General features: G+C 40.4%; 1 protein-coding gene across 1 annotated transcript in view; it reads left to right on the top strand.

Annotated features, from left to right (window-relative positions):
• Positions 1–12443: 12443 nt before the first annotated feature.
• LOC137650148 (NHL repeat-containing protein 2) overlaps positions 12444–17655 on the top strand; it is a 98877-nt gene continuing 93665 nt past the window's right edge. Inside the window, exon 1 of the mRNA XM_068383300.1 lies at positions 12444–12761. Coding sequence (XP_068239401.1) covers positions 12569–12761 — 193 coding nt within the window. The 5' untranslated portion in view covers positions 12444–12568. The remainder of the gene's footprint in view (positions 12762–17655) is intronic.

The raw sequence follows: 17655 nt of genomic DNA, 5'->3' as shown, positions 1-17655 counted from the left end.
ATCATCAACATCTCTTTTTAACTCCATTAGAAGTGTGTTGATGACATCCATGCCGAGGGAATACTGCCTGCTGGCCATTATTGAAGATAAATTCAAAATAAATAGAAAAAAATCAAATTTGCAATAAATAAAAAAAATTCAGAAATTAGCATTTGAGGGAAAATGGACCTCATGGCAATATATGGCATCTAAGCCAAAACCAACATCATGCAAGTGGTAGACACACCATCCATCCACACTTTCCAACTATAAAGAACCAAACAAGTATCAACACTGTTCGACAATTTATAATTATGTAATAACTTTGCTGTTTGATCACTTACCCCTATAAAGGTATGTCAGGGTCGAGGTCGACCCCTGGGGGGTAAAAAAACGGGGAAGGAGGGAAGTTAGACAAAAATCAGTCCTAAAGCAGACAATGGCATGTAGACTAGTCACCCCTTGCAGGTCGATCACTTCCATATTCGAGACAGCTGATGATTTATGGGGAAAAAACAGGTTTGAAAATGCTGTAGAGGTCGCATACGACCCATCATACCTTTCCAGGTAACCTAATCTCACTGGACCAGTTACAAAAATTTATGTTAAAATGTACTTAAATTAACACATTAGACTTGAATTAACATCTAATAATTTCACAAACCTTTGAACAACATTATACACGATATATGTTGGATAAAAATCACTTATTCACTTTACACACTTGAGAGGAGAGAAGGTTGGTGGACGTTGGCTCTTTCAAAGGGATAGGCTGGATCTCTTATGCTGCGTATGCCTTGCTAGGTCCTATATATATTGACTTAATTCGTCTAAAAATTTCTAGTAGATCATTAAACTAGATCTTTCATATGTAAACTAAAAAAAAAGGAGAGAAATATCAGAAAAGCATGCCCGAGTGTGCAATCAAGCAAAAGAACTCTAATCAAAGAAATCTGAAGACCATGGTAGAGAGGCTATGGCACTACCCAAGACTAGAGAACAATAGTTTGATTTTAGAGTGTCCTTCTCCTAGAAGAGCTGCTTACCATAGCTAAAGAGTCTCTTCTACCCTTGCCAAGAGGAAAGTAGCCACTGAACAACTGTCGTGCAATAGTTAACTTCCTGAGTAAAGAAGGATTGTTTGATAATCTCATTGTTGTCAGGTGTATGAGGACAAAGGAGAATGTGGAAAGAATAGGCCAGACTGTTCAGTGTATGTGTAGACAAAGACAAAAAAAAAAGCCGTAACCAGAAAAAGGGATCCGATGAAGTACTGTCTGGCCAGTCAAAGTACCCAGTATCCCTAGAGGTAATATTTCAATTTGTTCTTGTTTAGTAGTGAGTCTCACTTGAGCAGTCATCTAGAGAAGATCCCTTCAAATCAGAGAACACGAGCGAAATATTTATAAGAAATTTCTCTCCTTTGCTTGAAATATAACCATGATATATGTCGGGAATTTCGACCCGATCAATCGAAATTCCCGCCATTTGACTCCACCTACGACTACGTCAAATTGGACGGAGAGGAGAAACTCGCGGGCGAATGAATGTAGTTCCAGACGTGAACGTTTAGAGCCAAAAAGGGAAACCACCTGGTAGGAAGGCGCTGAGACTAATAAAATCAATTGCTGGTAATTTAAGATTAGGAAAAATAAAGTCATTCTGTTGTAACATGATGAAAAAATCAAATCTAGAAATTTAGGTTCAGGACAAATTGCGCCAAAAAGGTGACGTCGGAGGTTGCAAGGCTAGCTCGCGCTCTTTGATCCAACGTCCCCAACCAAAGTAAGTCTCTTCTAATTGTTGTCTCTCCTCTCTACCTTGTGTACCAGGTTGGTTGTAGTAGAAGTTTGTGTGCAAGACGTATAGTTTTTTATATCGCTGTTCAGTGTAGAGATCCTTGTGATTGGGGATCTGAATCCTGAGTTAAATAAGAATAGGGATATTTGGTGTGTGATTCGTTGTGTATTGAATTCGAATTGGCACTATTTTCAGTTTGTTAATGAGTCCGGTGTGGACTTTGTGCTTGAAGAGCACATGCTACATTACCTAGGGTCAGTCTTGTTTTTCAGTAAGTCTTGTGAATGCTTAAGAATGTTGTTTGTCTTTATCAGAGTTTATTTTTGTAATAAAATTGTAAATTTTATCGCCGTATTTTAGTTAACTCCTGGAAAGTTTTGGGAATCTTGCCTCTTCAAGGCCTTGCGATCCGCCCAGTACATCGGGCAGATTTAATAAACTGGTGAAAATCACAACATTTGGTCCTTCGAACCGGATCGCAAGCGCTTCCCAGAGCCGGACAGGACTAATTTAAAATATGAGCTTTTGAGAGAGAGAGAGAGAGAGACGAACAATTAAGGTCCTCTACGTCCCGATGTGCGATCGCCCACGTGGGTCAGTTCTTTGAGTCCCTTCTTAACGTTAAATTATCCTTTTTTCCTTGCCTTGTCCAACCCCCCCAAACGTAAAGTAAAGTAATCAAGATGGCTGTGTCCACGATCGTGCATATCGAGGCGTCGATGGGCCTACTGGAGGATTTGCTAAGCGAAACGCAAAGGGCGCTGATAGAGACTTACTCCGAGTCCGTTTACCAGAATTTGGTAACGGAGTTGCAGGCAGAGGTCCGACAGCTTAAAGAGCTATACAAGAGCCAGCGCGTTAAGCTAGAAACTAGTTTCGAAGCCCGAATTAGGCATATGTTAGGTGAAGCGACACGTGCTTCCACTCTATTGTACAATAGAATAGATAAAGTGAAAGGCCCTTCAACGGGGAATGTTGCCCTCCCCAGGTTGAAGCCGCTGCCTCTCCCCACGTTTGAAGGGGAAGTGCAAGAGTAGGCCTACGCATCGTACCGTGAACTATTCACGATCCACGTGGATCGAAGAGCTGATTTAGACGAAGTGTCTAAATTCACGTATTTATTGGGGACGTTGGGCAAAGAGCCGCTTAGGATTATCAAATCTCTGAGTGTAACCGCCGCGAACTATAGTGTAGCATTAGACCTATTAGATAAGCAGTATGGCAACGTGCACCAAACACTAGTGATTCTGCACCGCAAGTTAGCAAACATCTTTGTGCCGTCACTAAACCCAGTAGAATTAAAAAGGTTCCGTTTTGAGTTGACCATCATTATTGAGCAAATCAAAAGACTTAGTTCCAATGACTTAGGCCAGGGCATGGTCATGAGCCTCATTAATCAAAAACTGTCAGAGGGAAAACTATACCGCAAAGTGGTAGAGCATTTGAGGAAATGCGACTATACGTTGGACGAGTTTTTTGAGGCAATAGATTTCATAGTAAGAATGTTAGAAGACGATGCATTGCAGAGAGGCGACAGTCTTGAGAGTGACAAAAGACCAGACAGTAGTGTAAGACCGAAAACCCACCCCATCCACCATAATTCCTGCCCATTTTGTAGCGAACGGCATCCGCCTCACGGATGTCGCCAAGTGACTGACGTAGCTGCTAGACGTCGCATTTTACTAAAAAGGGGTCTTTGTTTCAATTGCACGAAATCAGGCCATCGTAGCGATAAATGTCCCGTTTCAAATTCCTGTAGAAACTGTAATACTAAGCACCACACTGCGATTTGCGACGCGGGTAGACCGCAATCAATCCCTAGTCATAGTAATAGTCAATCAACAACGTCCCGCCCCGTAGTAAATGCGACGCCTGCACAGAACCAAAATGCCCCCCGTCCGTCTAAGGTTAAAGTAGAATCTAAGCCGTGCACGAGCGCAAAGATCGCGCAGAGGTCTGATGTGGACCTCCCATGCACTATCTTGCCAACAGCCATGGCAGGTATTCAACAAAGGCAAGGTAGTAAGCGAGTCCGCCTATTTCTCGACTCAGGAAGCCAGAGGAGCTTCATCTCTGCAAAAATTGCCCGTCAATTAGGCCTACCGGTGGTAGGAAGAGTATCCTTGAATATAGCTCCGTTTGGTTCCGAGGAAATAAGCGGACAATACGATGTAGTAAGTTGCAGGGTTGAAATGGGGAAAAGAATCGTGCGTATGAAGTTGGTGGCACACGAACACGTGGACGTCCCGATACATAACGTGGGTTATGTTAAAGTCAGACAGCATCTGTTGACCAAGGGAGTCACGTTAGCCGATCCAGCAAACCAATCAGATACCATGAAGAACGTTCACATATTAGTTGGGGCTGATTATTTTAGCTATTTTGTCATAGGTGTAGAAAAAGTAGATGGGATAAATCTTTTCTTAACGCATAATGGTATGTCCCCGTACGGGAAGGTGCCACAGTGGCTGTTCCAAGGGGAAAAGGTCGAACAAGTAAGAACGTTGAGAGTGTGCAGAATCACGGACGAGCCATATCTGTATGATGTAGATGAGTGGTGGCGATTAGACCGTGTTGGTATCGCCCCATCTGAGCAATACACTGTTCGCGAGGCCGAGGCCGTGCGAAAGGTATCGCAAAGCGTTGTAAGAAAACCTGAGGGATATCAGGTTAGCCTACCATTCGGATCGGATGCTAGGCCAGAAACAAATTATCGTAACGCTATGGCGCAGTTGGAGTCGTTGCAGACAAAATTCAGAAAGGATAGGGAATATCTTGAACAATATCAGGGAGTGATAGATAAGTATCTCGAAGCAGGTTTTATATCAGAAGTGAAAAATCCCGTAGTGGAAGGTTATTACATGCCACACTTTGGTGTTAAGAAAGACAGCCGTACCACCCCCCTTAGAATCGTGTTCAATGCCTCTGCCAAGTCACAAGGTTGCAAGTCCTTGAATGAATGTCTTTTACCTGGGCCCAATTTGGTAGAAGTAGCATATAGTTTAATTATAAGGTTTAGGTTGAATCGATATGCCATGTTAGCCGACATAAGTAAAGCATTCCATCGTGTTTTGTTAGATCCTCGTGATGCCAAATACACACGATTTCTGTGGCGCAAGGCAGCTGGTCGAGCGCTTACCTTCGCCTTTAGAGTCGTGGTGTTCGGCATCACAGCTAGTCCATTTTTGCTACAGCAAATATTAAATTGTCATTTTAAAGAGGAAGGGCGCCCAGATTTAGTAAAATCTTTTTATGTCGATAATTATCTGGCCACGTTTGAAGATATAGAACATATGAGGCAAGAGCATGAGTCTGTTCATAACATCTTAAAAAGGGCGGGTATGCCCTTAGAAGGGTGGGCCAGCAATCACTTGGCCTTCGATAGCGAGAAACAGTGGAGTGAGCCTGTGAGTGTGAACGTACTCGGGCTGCGATGGGCCCGGGACGTGGACAGATTGTGTGTGAAAGAAAGCAAAAGGATCTGTGAGTTGGGGGAGGGATGGGTGCCCACGAAGCGTAGGGTACTTTCCCTATTAGTCTCCATATATGATCCGATAGGTTTGATAAGCCCATTATTTGTAAGGGGAAAGCTTTTCCTTCAACAACTATGGGAGGATAATGTAGGTTGGGATGATGTTTTAGGAAAAGAGAGGGCTAAAGAGGCAAGTGAATTGTTGAATGATTTGAAAGCGGTGAGCGACATCACCTTTCAAAGATCAATAGGAAAAAGAGGCTTACAACTTCATGTGTTCACTGATGCCAGCAGTAAGGCATATGGAGCAGTAGCATATACTAGGGACGAATGCAATCGGGTAAGTCTGGTAACGAGTAAAACCCGGATCACTCCGAAAGGGATGAGCAAGCTGACGATCCCTAAGCTAGAGTTGCTGGCCTTGTTGTTAGGCAGCAGACTAGCAAGAACGCTCAAGGATCTGATCGAGCCACGGGAAATAGTAATGTGGACCGACAGTAAGGTAACGTTGGCATGGGTAGCATCGCCCGATGCCAGGTCTAATAAAAATGTGTTTGTTTCTAACAGAGTGGCGGAAATTAATTTTATTCAGCAGGTTTGTAGTTTCAGTCTGAACCATGTCCCTAGTCAGCAGAACCCTGCCGATATCCTATCCCGAGGCGCAACGGCTCAACAATTGCAAGCTAACCCCCTGTGGAGGAACGGTCCAGAATTCCTCAGGACCACGGAAAGGCCTGTTCCTTGCGAGGAGGAAGATCTACTACATCAAACTCACGTAGTAGCGGCGGTGCAGGAGTTGAGGGAGGAGATGTGTCCTACCCCCCCAGGCGAGATTTGGGACGTCCTGAAAAGGGAAGTAGGGTTCCAATTCTTGTTACGAGTAGCCAGACTAGTTTTAAAGTTTGCTAAGATAGAACGGCATCCGTTCAGTATTGTTGTAAAATTAGAGCAAAAACATTATTTGCCTACTGTTTATGCCTACTTAGAGGGCGGAGTCAGACCCCCTCGTGAAGTTGCTAATTTTGCTAGACAATTGAATTTAGTTTTGGTAGATAATCTCATCTGCACCAGGGGACGAGTGTCCCATGTAGGAGAAACTGATCATTTAATTCTCTTGCCAGCCAAAGGGCATTTGGTTAGGATGTATTTAAATTATTTACATCAGATACATTTGCATTGTGGGGTGAATACTCTAATAGGTATCTTTCGACAGAAATGTTGGGTGGCGGGTCTACGTTCCATTGCGAAGCGAACCGTGCGGCAATGCCCTGAATGCAAGCTAGCCTTCCAGCCTCTAACGAGACAGCCACCACCACCCCCCCTGCCAAAGGAAAGGATCACCCTCACAAAACCGTTCACGGCGGTCGGAGTGGACCACACAGCAGCAATACACACGGAGACACGGCCCGGGTATATACTTATCGTAACTTGCATGGCCAGCAGAGCCGTGTACCTTGACTTCTGTCCCTCTTTGGAAGCAGAAGAATTTGTGTTGGCACTTAGACGGTTTAGCGCCACCCACGGTGCCCCACAGCTCATCATGTCCGATAACCATCAAACCTTCAAGGCTGCCAGCCACCTCCTGCAGGGACTTTATGAAGGGGATGAAGTCCAGCAGTTCCTGAGGAAAACTGGCATAAAGTGGCGGTTTCAGACGCCCCGTGCACCTTGGAAAGGTGGGTTCTTCAAGCGTTTGATAGGAGTAACGAAACGGACCCTCCAGATAGCCCTCGGAAAGAAGTACCTCCCGGACGCCCACGTGCTAACCCTCGTGAAAGAAGCAGAAGCAGTGGTGAATAATCGACCGCTTATGTACAGCGGTGACGAGCGCGAGGATGAAGTCCTCACCCCCTCCCATTTGATAAGAGGACACCAAGTCCACCTCATGGCCCCGATCTTACCGGACGACCCTCTCAACGCAACCTTCACCTCTCGGAAGCTACGTGATCTTTGGAAGCAGAAGAATTTGTGTTGGCACTTAGACGGTTTAGCGCCACCCACGGTGCCCCACAGCTCATCATGTCCGATAACCATCAAACCTTCAAGGCTGCCAGCCACCTCCTGCAGGGACTTTATGAAGAGGATGAAGTCCAGCAGTTCCTGAGGAAAACTGGCATAAAGTGGCGGTTTCAGACGCCCCGTGCACCTTGGAAAGGTGGGTTCTTCAAGCGTTTGATAGGAGTAACGAAACGGACCCTCCAGATAGCCCTCGGAAAGAAGTACCTCCCGGACGCCCACGTGCTAACCCTCGTGAAAGAAGCAGAAGCAGTGGTGAATAATCGACCGCTTATGTACAGCGGTGACGAGCGCGAGGATGAAGTCCTCACCCCCTCCCATTTGATAAGAGGACACCAAGTCCACCTCATGGCCCCGATCTTACCGGACGACCCTCTCAACGCAACCTTCACCTCTCGGAAGCTACGTGATCGTTACGTAAGATTGACAGATTCACTCAAAGCCTTTAGGGAACGCTGGAGAAGGGAATACTTGAGTGCCTTGAGAGCCCGGCACGACAGTCGGCCCGGGGAACCCTCCAAGCTGCACCCCGGAGACATCGTGCTAGTTAAGCAGGACAATAAGAAGAGAGCGACTTGGCCTCTGGGACGTGTCGTGGAGACGTATCCTGACGATAACGGAGTCGTACGCTCGGCGAAAGTGTTGTTTGAGGGTGTCGAATCGCTGCGAGCTGTCAGCCACCTGGTTCCCCTAGAAATAGCCCCCTCTGAGGATGACCATGAAGGAGACGACGGCGATGACGGAGAAGAGGGTGCGTACAGTTCGACAGCCGGAATGCCAGGGATAGCGGAGACGTCTGGGAACGACCAGGGTATGGCAACAGCTACGACAACTCAACAACCAGCCACAGGAACGGACGACAACGACGAGGAAGGTGAGAACTATGCAGTTAGTGAAAGAAGTGAAAATGAAAATGAAACAGAGCAGACGAACGCACAAGGACGTTCTGCACGCCCATTGAGAAGGGCTGCCGCGAAACAGCGAGAACTAATGGACTGTCTGCTGAAAGGTGACGATATATAAAAAGTAGCTGTAAACTGTAAGTGAAAAGGGGGCGTGTTCTATCTGGAAGGTAGGGAGGGTGGAGTTTGTGAGGTGTGCGTGAATCTGCGGAGGTTGGAAGTGCTTAGGGGTGGAGAACGGGGACGGGATGGTCTCTCGTGCGTACAGACCGAGCGTTGCACAGAACCAGCCCCTCCCTCTTGTACTCCATTAAGTAACAGCCTGCATGTAGCAGCGCTATAGAAGTCTCGATTATTGTGAGTTGAGACAGACTGAATTTGAATTGTCATGTATGTATTTCTGCCATTTCTTGAATTGTCTTAGGCCCATTGCCTAATTGTCTTTGCACTTGAATTATTATGTTTGCATTTCTGCCATTTCTTGAATAGTCTTAGGCCCATTGCCTAATTGTCTTTGCACTTGAATTATTATGTTTGCATTTCTGCCATTTCTTGAATAGTCTTAGGCCCAATTGCCTAATTGCCTTAGAGCTTGAATTGTATGCATTGCCATTGTCATTTTCTGTTTGTTTTAGGCCCATTGCCTAATTGCTTGCCAATTGAATTCTGTAAAATGTGTGTACATTATCACTTATTTCTGCTGTTCCCTATGTGTATTCCACGAGTGCTTTAGAATTGCTAGGCCTATTGCCTAATTTGATCTGTTATATGACTGTATATTATTGATTGTGTTTATTACCCCGGGGTAACATTGCTGTTGTATATTGTGCGTACTCTGTTCGAGTCGTTGCGGAGCGCTACGCAGCGAGCCTAACAGAGTCTCGGAGTAAGCCACTCCCCTCACCCCGAGTCTAGCTCCATCCAATTGACCGACGTTTCATCGCTCCTTATTTTGGGGCGTGGAGGATGTCGGGAATTTCGACCCGATCAATCGAAATTCCCGCCATTTGACTCCACCTACGACTACGTCAAATTGGAGGGAGAGGAGAAACTCGCGGGCGAATGAATGTAGTTCCAGACGTGAACGTTTAGAGCCAAAAAGGGAAACCACCTGGTAGGAAGGCGCTGAGACTAATAAAATCAATTGCTGGTAATTTAAGATTAGGAAAAATAAAGTCATTCTGTTGTAACATGATGAAAAAATCAAATCTAGAAATTTAGGTTCAGGACAAATTGCGCCAAAAAGGTGACGTCGGAGGTTGCAAGGCTAGCTCGCGCTCTTTGATCCAACGTCCCCAACCAAAGTAAGTCTCTTCTAATTGTTGTCTCTCCTCTCTACCTTGTGTACCAGGTTGGTTGTAGTAGAAGTTTGTGTGCAAGACGTATAGTTTTTTATATCGCTGTTCAGTGTAGAGATCCTTGTGATTGGGGATCTGAATCCTGAGTTAAATAAGAATAGGGATATTTGGTGTGTGATTTGTTGTGTATTGAATTCGAATTGGCACTATTTTCAGTTTGTTAATGAGTCCGGTGTGGACTTTGTGCTTGAAGAGCACATGCTACATTACCTAGGGTCAGTCTTGTTTTTCAGTAAGTCTTGTGAATGCTTAAGAATGTTGTTTGTCTTTATCAGAGTTTATTTTTGTAATAAAATTGTAAATTTTATCGCCGTATTTTAGTTAACTCCTGGAAAGTTTTGGGAATCTTGCCTCTTCAAGGCCTTGCGATCCGCCCAGTACATCGGGCAGATTTAATAAACTGGTGAAAATCACAACAATATATTTCCAAGCGACAACTGCAGAGTTAAAGGAAATAATATGCAGAAGATGAATGAAGTTATAATTCATCTCATCACTAATCACACACACACATACACTCTCTCTCACACACACACACACATATATATGTATATATACATACATACATACATATATATATATATATATATATATATATATATATATATATATATATATATATATATATATATATATATATATATATATATATATATGTGTGTGTGTGTGTGTGTGTGTGTGTGTGTGTGTTTGTTACACTTACCCTTGTCTATTGTGCATGATAAACAATTCAGAAAATTTCAACAGAGGGCTATTCGCAATACTATCACTAAATATGTGACTTTCATGCATTCAGCCACAAATAGTTTATGATTTTAAATGAAATACGGGTCGAGAATAAAGACATAAGGGAATTTTGTTCGAAAACAGCTATGTGAGAGTTAATGCAATAACAAAATAAACTTAAATCACCTAGGCCTATCCATTGAAGGCGGTAAGAGTTCACATTGACACTACTCTACATATTTGTGATTAAAATAGCTTTGACACTAATGCTCATGACTATTATTATTATTATTATTATTATTATTATTATTATTATTATTATTAGCCAAGCTACAACCTTAGTTGTTAAAGCAAGATTCTATAAGCCCAAGGGCTCCAATAGGAAAAAAATAGCCCAATGAGGAAAGGAAACAAGGAAATAAATAAACGATTTAAGAAGTAATGAGAAAATAAAATGAAATGTTTTAAAAAAGATTAACAACATTAAAACAGATAATTCACATATAACTATAAAAAGACTTATGTCAGCCTGTTCATCATAAAAACATTTACTGCAACTTTGAACTTTTGAATTTCTACTGATTCAACTACCCGATTAGGAAGATCATTCCACAACTTGGTCACAGCTGGAATGAAACTTCTAGAATACTATGTGGTATTGAACCTCATGATGGAGAGGGCATGACTATTGGAATTAACTGCATACGCTGTATTACGAAGAGGATGGTACTGTCCGAGAAGATTGGAGTGCAAAAGATGGTCAAAATTATGAAAAATCTTATGCAACATGCAAAACGAACTAACTGAACAACTGTGACAGAGATAACATCTACATCAGGAATAAGAAATTTAAGAGACCTTAAATTCTTATCCAATAGATCAAGATGAGATTCAGTAGTTGAAGACCAGACGGCGGGGGGGGGGGGGGGGAAGAGAATTAATACTCGAAATAATGCAGAATGAAAGAATTAAAGGACTTCTTCAGAATAGATTGATTATCAAAAATCTTAAAAGACTTTCTCAATAAGTCCATTTTGTGCAATTAAAGAAGAGACAGACCAAATGTGTTTTTCATAAATAAATTTGCTACCGAAAATCACTCGTGAAATTTTAGTCATACAGAGTTACATGCATGACTGTAGGCTAATTCGAATTTTGTTGCATTTCAAGTATAATTATCATTATTGTTAATTGCCAAACTACAACGCTAGTTGGAAAAGCGGGATGCTATAAGCCCAGGGGCTCCAGCAGGGAAATTAGCCCAGTGAAGAAAGGAAACAACGAAAAATAAAATATTTTATGAACAGTAACAGCATCAAAATAAATATTTCCTATATAAACTATAAAAAAATCAACAAAACAGGAGGAAGAGAAGTAAGATAGAATAGTGTGCCCGAGTGTACCCTCAAGCAAGAGAACTCTAACCCAAGACAGTGGAAGACCATGATACAGAGACTATGGCACTATCCAAGACTAGAGAACAATGCTTACCATAGCTAAAGAGTAAAGAGTCTCTTCTACTCTTAACAAGGGAAAATTGGCCACTGAATAATTACAATGCAGCAGTTAATCCCTTGACCGAAGAAGAATTGTTTGGTAATCATAGTGTTGTCAGGTGTATGAGGACTAAGGAAAATATGTAAAGAATAACCCAGATTATCCGTTGTATGTGTAGGCAAAGGAAAAATTAACCGTAATTAGAAGAAGGATCCAATGTAATACTGGCTGGCCAGTATAAGGACCCCATAACTCTCTATGAGTAATATCTCGACGGGTGGCTGGTGCCCTGGCCAACCTACTATTCGGGATGTAATTATTCAAAGTAATTAAATGTGTTTGGGTTAATGTGGTCACTTGCGTTTATTTCTTTTCGCCATTGAAGCACATGTTGGATAATACTTAGAAATGGAAATTGCCATAGTACTGTAGAATTAAATCTATAGTTTGTTACTTAACAACACAGTTCAATGGTCCAAAAGTAAAAAGGGATTGTTGTGGTTTGGAATAAGCTATTTTTGGTGTTCGAACTGCCGGCAATGCGACTCGACTCCTATTCTTGAAAAGTGTTTTAAATCCTGAAGTATATAAACTAATTTTATTTGTCATTATTACTATAAAAGTGAATATAATAACATTTTTAAATCACATTAGCACTTTAAAAGACTATTAGTTGGTGTCGGTTTCCTATAAAGTGCTTCCAGAAAACTACAAAAAGAGAACATGGCTTTCCACTAGTTATTTGTTTGTTTTCAAGAACTCGCTGTCAAGTCCACTTCGTTTGAAATAATAACAAAACAAAGTCCTTCCTTATTATCATGGAGAGCGACGAGGAACAAGAACAAGGTCTGAAAGGACCTGCAAAGAATATAGGGGAATTAACCCTTGTATGTATAGACTTGTTCGCAAAAATATCCGAGGCACAGTCAGATTCAGAAAGAATCTCATTAGTAAATGATCATTTACAAATATACACAGAAAATGAAATCCCGATGGTTGAGTTCGAGACAGGTGAGATTTAAAATGATTTTGTTTGACAGGTAAATCTTGTTTTTTTATAATAAACACAATTTTGGCAAGGCAATAGAATAATCATTGCTTACATTATAGGAATTAGAAATTGGTTGATTTGCATAGTAGCATGTTTAAGGAGGGTCGCAGGGGCTGCGGTTTTAATATAGTTATGAATGAGAAAAGCTTATATGCTAATAAAGATGTATTTTCTATAGTAAAACGCCCGTTTTTTTTTTAAATGATTATTTCCACTGCAATTATAAATATAGGGAAATTTATATATACGTTGGTAAGTGCATGGCTCGGAGGTTAGGTTAGGTGGTGGTCTTGGGTAGAGGCTTTGCAGAAAAACTGACACTTTTTGCAGTACAGCAGCCAGGTCCTACGAGCTACTAGAAAGTGGTAAGAAAATTCCCATTATCTATGCACGTGGGAGGATTGATTGATGGTAATTTTGCATTGTATTACAGGGTGAGATTTCGAATAGAAAATATGTTTTCCTATAGTAAATAACGAGATTTAACCGAATTTGATGTTCATTTCAATCGGAAACAAACAGGTCAACCAATGCCGGCTAACTTTAAGTAGGCGAATTGGTTTCTGTTATTACAGATGAAATGAAGGTAAAAACCGGTTAGATCACGTTATTTCCTACAGGAAAATATATATTTTCTGTTAAAATGGTTAAATATAATCACTGATGACATATATGTTGTGTTAAGATATTTAAATATAAGCATTTCTACAACGGTGTCACTTCTCTTAAACGAATGTACTGAGAACGATAACATTAGCAACGTTACCAATAATACACAGTGTTCCCAACGTTGATGTATGGTACACAGAGTTACCAACGGCACGATGACATTACTAACGATAGCAAAGATAGATATTTCCATACTTATTTTGAATATCTCCATATAAGTTTTACTCAATATATAGAAAGTACAAAAAGGGCACAGAACCTAACAAACCCACTTAACCTATCTTAGTAGTATGACAGGTCACAAACCTCAGGTATTTACTGAAAACGGTAAAATTCTCCTCTTACCTTTACGAAGAAGACGCCAAAACTTGCGAGTCACGGAGTCTTTCATGGGGGTAGATGACTTTTTCCCAAAAATGTACCTTCATAGGAAGTAACGGTATAACCACGACGTTTTAGGTATGGTGGATTCGGTATTGCAATAAAACACGTGAATATCTTTCCTGTAAGATAGGGGGAACGACACTTGGGGCACTGCAAGAGTTGAGGAATTACATTGTGTGATTTCAGGAAAATATCAACATTGGCAGAAGAATCCTAAAAATCACCATGGAATTTAGGAAATGATTTTAGATACGGAATACAGCAGCCGTTACAAGTATCTATAATTTCCTCCATCGTAAAATACGAAAAAATAAATCACACTCGAAATGGCGGACATCTGATTAGTTCAACAGTTACAAAGGAAAAGGGCTTCGTGGAAGAGGAATGAACACACCACTTAAAAAGACAAAGGAAGGTAGGGAAATATCAGTTGTCAACCCCCTTGTGTAAACTTTGAATACGTATCGGTTCCTGATTGGTTAACAGAAAAATAAGGGAGTTTAGAGGGAAACTAGTCCAGGGAAAGTATTTATGTGAAACTGGGGAGTGAAAAGGAAATAAAAACAATATAGGAAGGTAAACCCAATTTAGGAAGATAAAATAGAATGAATGATAAATAATATTGAATGGGAATATAAAATGAGATGATTTTAAAAGGAATAGGATAATAAAAATAGTAATAAAATGGGAAAAAGCTTCTGCGCTGAGGGGAGGGGTTTCTGCGCGGGGCAAAACTGGTATGCACGAACGAACGAACGTACGGGTGCTAATGTTAGCATGGAATGTTAACATTTGATCTACATCGGACGTTGGCAGCACTGGGTACTGTATTTTTTCATGACACAATCTTTGCAACGGTGCCTCCAAAGTTTATCCAGTTATATTGTTTTGTATTTTCCTCCGATTATTATAATTTCAAGAGGGTAATGTATAGAGAAGAAACGGCTTGTTTTACGTTTATATATCGATTCCCCAGTATGTTTTCCCCACCCAAAACCCCGAGTTCCCACTGGGGGTCCCCCATTATCGGAGGATATAGATGTATATATATTTCTGAAACTATTCATTTGCGACGGGAACGGGTGTCATTTTCGAAGAGAGCGTAATTTTTTCTATAAGAAAAAGTAGTTGTTTTCCTAGGTTACACTACAATGAAACCTGATTGGTAGATAAGAGATGAGTGTTCTGTTATCCTGACATCTAAGGTCATTGATGCCGATGATGCACGCAGACAGTAATTGGTTTGATTGTAGAATGGTCCAATATTAGTTAGGGAATTGAAACATGCATAATTGAATAGATCTTTGCAAACACACTATTTTGTATACCTTATACGACTGGCGGAAACTTCTATTAACGAAGTTCAGATTTTGATAAAAAAATACCTGTTTCACTCCTTTTGTCATCAGCACAGATCATAAGAATGTCCTTCCACCCGGTAGCTCAGAAAAACACTGATAGGTGGTGTGTCTGCTATAAGTTACTTCTTCAAACAGAATAAAGGATCCAATGTTTTATATTTTAAACTTCTTTGTTATTTATTTGCAATATACAATATAATGATAGCTCTTACTTTTTTCATGTTAATATTAAAAGGTTAGGGTAGAAACTTGTTTAATATATTTAGTCTGATCATTGGTAATGGAAGCCAAATCCATGTTCGATCAGACGCTGGAGCGTGAAGCTACAGCTTACCCCTTTGTTATGTGTGTATTCACCCTTTTAAACTTGTATACTAAATGGTAATTAACTCCAAAATAGTAGCCCACGGGGTTAACGTTCGAAGCTGAACATAGTACGCTTGCCAAAACATAGCAGTGATATAATGTTTATTTGCGAGCAAAGCGAGCACATGACAGGTTAGAAACCAATTAATCCTTAGCTCAATTAAGTAACGAGGTATTTTTGATATTTCACGCAACACTGCTACGAACTACTGTACTCCATAGAAAATGGGATGAAAAACCCCATTTTCTATGTGGCTGGAAGTCATGGCAAACAAAAGCAGTTTTTTGTCATAGTTTCATTACTATTAATTGGTTTTGAATACGATAACTTTTTTTATTATGATGACTAGCGGAAACTAAATTTAAAAAAGTTAATTTAAATAAAATATTTAGACAAGTTCACTATGTTTTAAGGTGTTTCAAACGCAATTGATAATGATACCTAGCGCAAAGCCATAGCTTTTCAGTTATGGTAGTCTACCCCGTATTACTTAAAAACTATGAATTTTCGCCAGGAATCATCATCAAAAGCATTCAAAACCCCACTAAATATTTTATAAACCAGTCTTATTTTCTACAAACTGTTTATTGCACCATTCTATAATTTTATCAAACTGGTAGCTGATATATGAAGGCTCCCTTTACCTTTCTCGGGATAAACATGCAGAATGCTTGATGAGTAAGGACATGTACTGGTACTGTAGTCTTAAGGAAGGTCAAAATTCTGGATATTAGATTTATGTTGGGGATGGAGGCTGTTCCCTAGCTACTGGGCAATGGCATCCTAGGTTATGTTAACCCTTGGAGTACCACATAGTGGCCCGCTATGAAGTATCGCAATGAAGTGTGCTGTCACTTTGTTTTGAAACTTAGGTTTCATTATTGAAGAGTGCAATATTAGTTAGGACATTAAAACTTGCATAGTAGAATAGATCTTTGCAACTACTCTATTCTGAATCCCATATACTACTGGCAGAAGCTACTATTCTTGAAGTTACATATTTTAATGAAAAAATCCCGTTTTGTTCCATTTGTTATTGTAACACCACAGGAACCTCTTTCAACCCGGTATTTCAGAAAAAAAAACTGATAAAGTATGTGGTACTTCGGTCGTAAGTTACTTGTTCAAACAGAGCAAAGGCCCTAATGTTTTATATTCTAAGCTTCTATCTTATTTGTTTTAAATATTGGAATATACAATATAATAATAGCTCTTGTTTTAATTGTCTTGTCTGATAAGAAAGGTTAGGGTTGAAATGTGTGTAGGATATATTTCCAGTTTTCTGATAATGGGAAATTGAAGCTAAGATCATGTTCGAACAGATGCTGAAGCGCGAAGCCACAACTCTACCCTTTGCTAAGTGGGTATTCACCTCTTTCTTAAAATTTAATTATTGATAAATTATGCCGAAATACTAGCCTGCCGGGCTAATGCGTGCAGAGCTTGCCAGAATATAGTAGCAATGTGATAATGTTTAATCGCAAGCTACGGCAGAGCAAAAACCAGTCGATCATTAGCTCAATTAAGTAAGGAGCTATTTGTAATACAATGAACATTAATCATAAAATATGTGATGGAAATACCATTTTCTATGTATCCGGAAGTTCTGGAGTGTTTTGACTGTGTTTCATAAATATTTTTGTACTCTGTTGTGATTATGGTAACTGTATTTTTATGATTAAGACTGGAGGAAACTACAATTTGAAAATGTTAATTTAAATATCGTACAATTAGATGGGTACACAGTATATTTTAAGGTATTTCTAACAAAATTGATAATGATATCTTGTACAAAGCCATAGCTTTTCAGTTATGGTTATCAACCCACCGTAACTCCAAAACTATGGATTTTTGCCTTAAATTATCAAATTCATTCAAAACATTATTAGTTATATTAAAAAATAGTAATTTATTTAAACTTTATTGCACTGTTCTATAATTTTACCAAAATGTGTCTGTTCTTGTTTGCAATTGCTGACCATTAATGTATACTGTATACCATATTTGCAAATGGATGTGGAAAGTAATTATTTGAACAGAACAAAGCTGACCGATTTTATACAATTATGATTT

The sequence above is a fragment of the Palaemon carinicauda genome, chromosome 11 (assembly GCF_036898095.1).
Source record: "Palaemon carinicauda isolate YSFRI2023 chromosome 11, ASM3689809v2, whole genome shotgun sequence".
NCBI lineage: Eukaryota > Metazoa > Arthropoda > Malacostraca > Decapoda > Palaemonidae > Palaemon > Palaemon carinicauda.
This window is presented reverse-complemented; position numbering and strand designations above follow the sequence as displayed.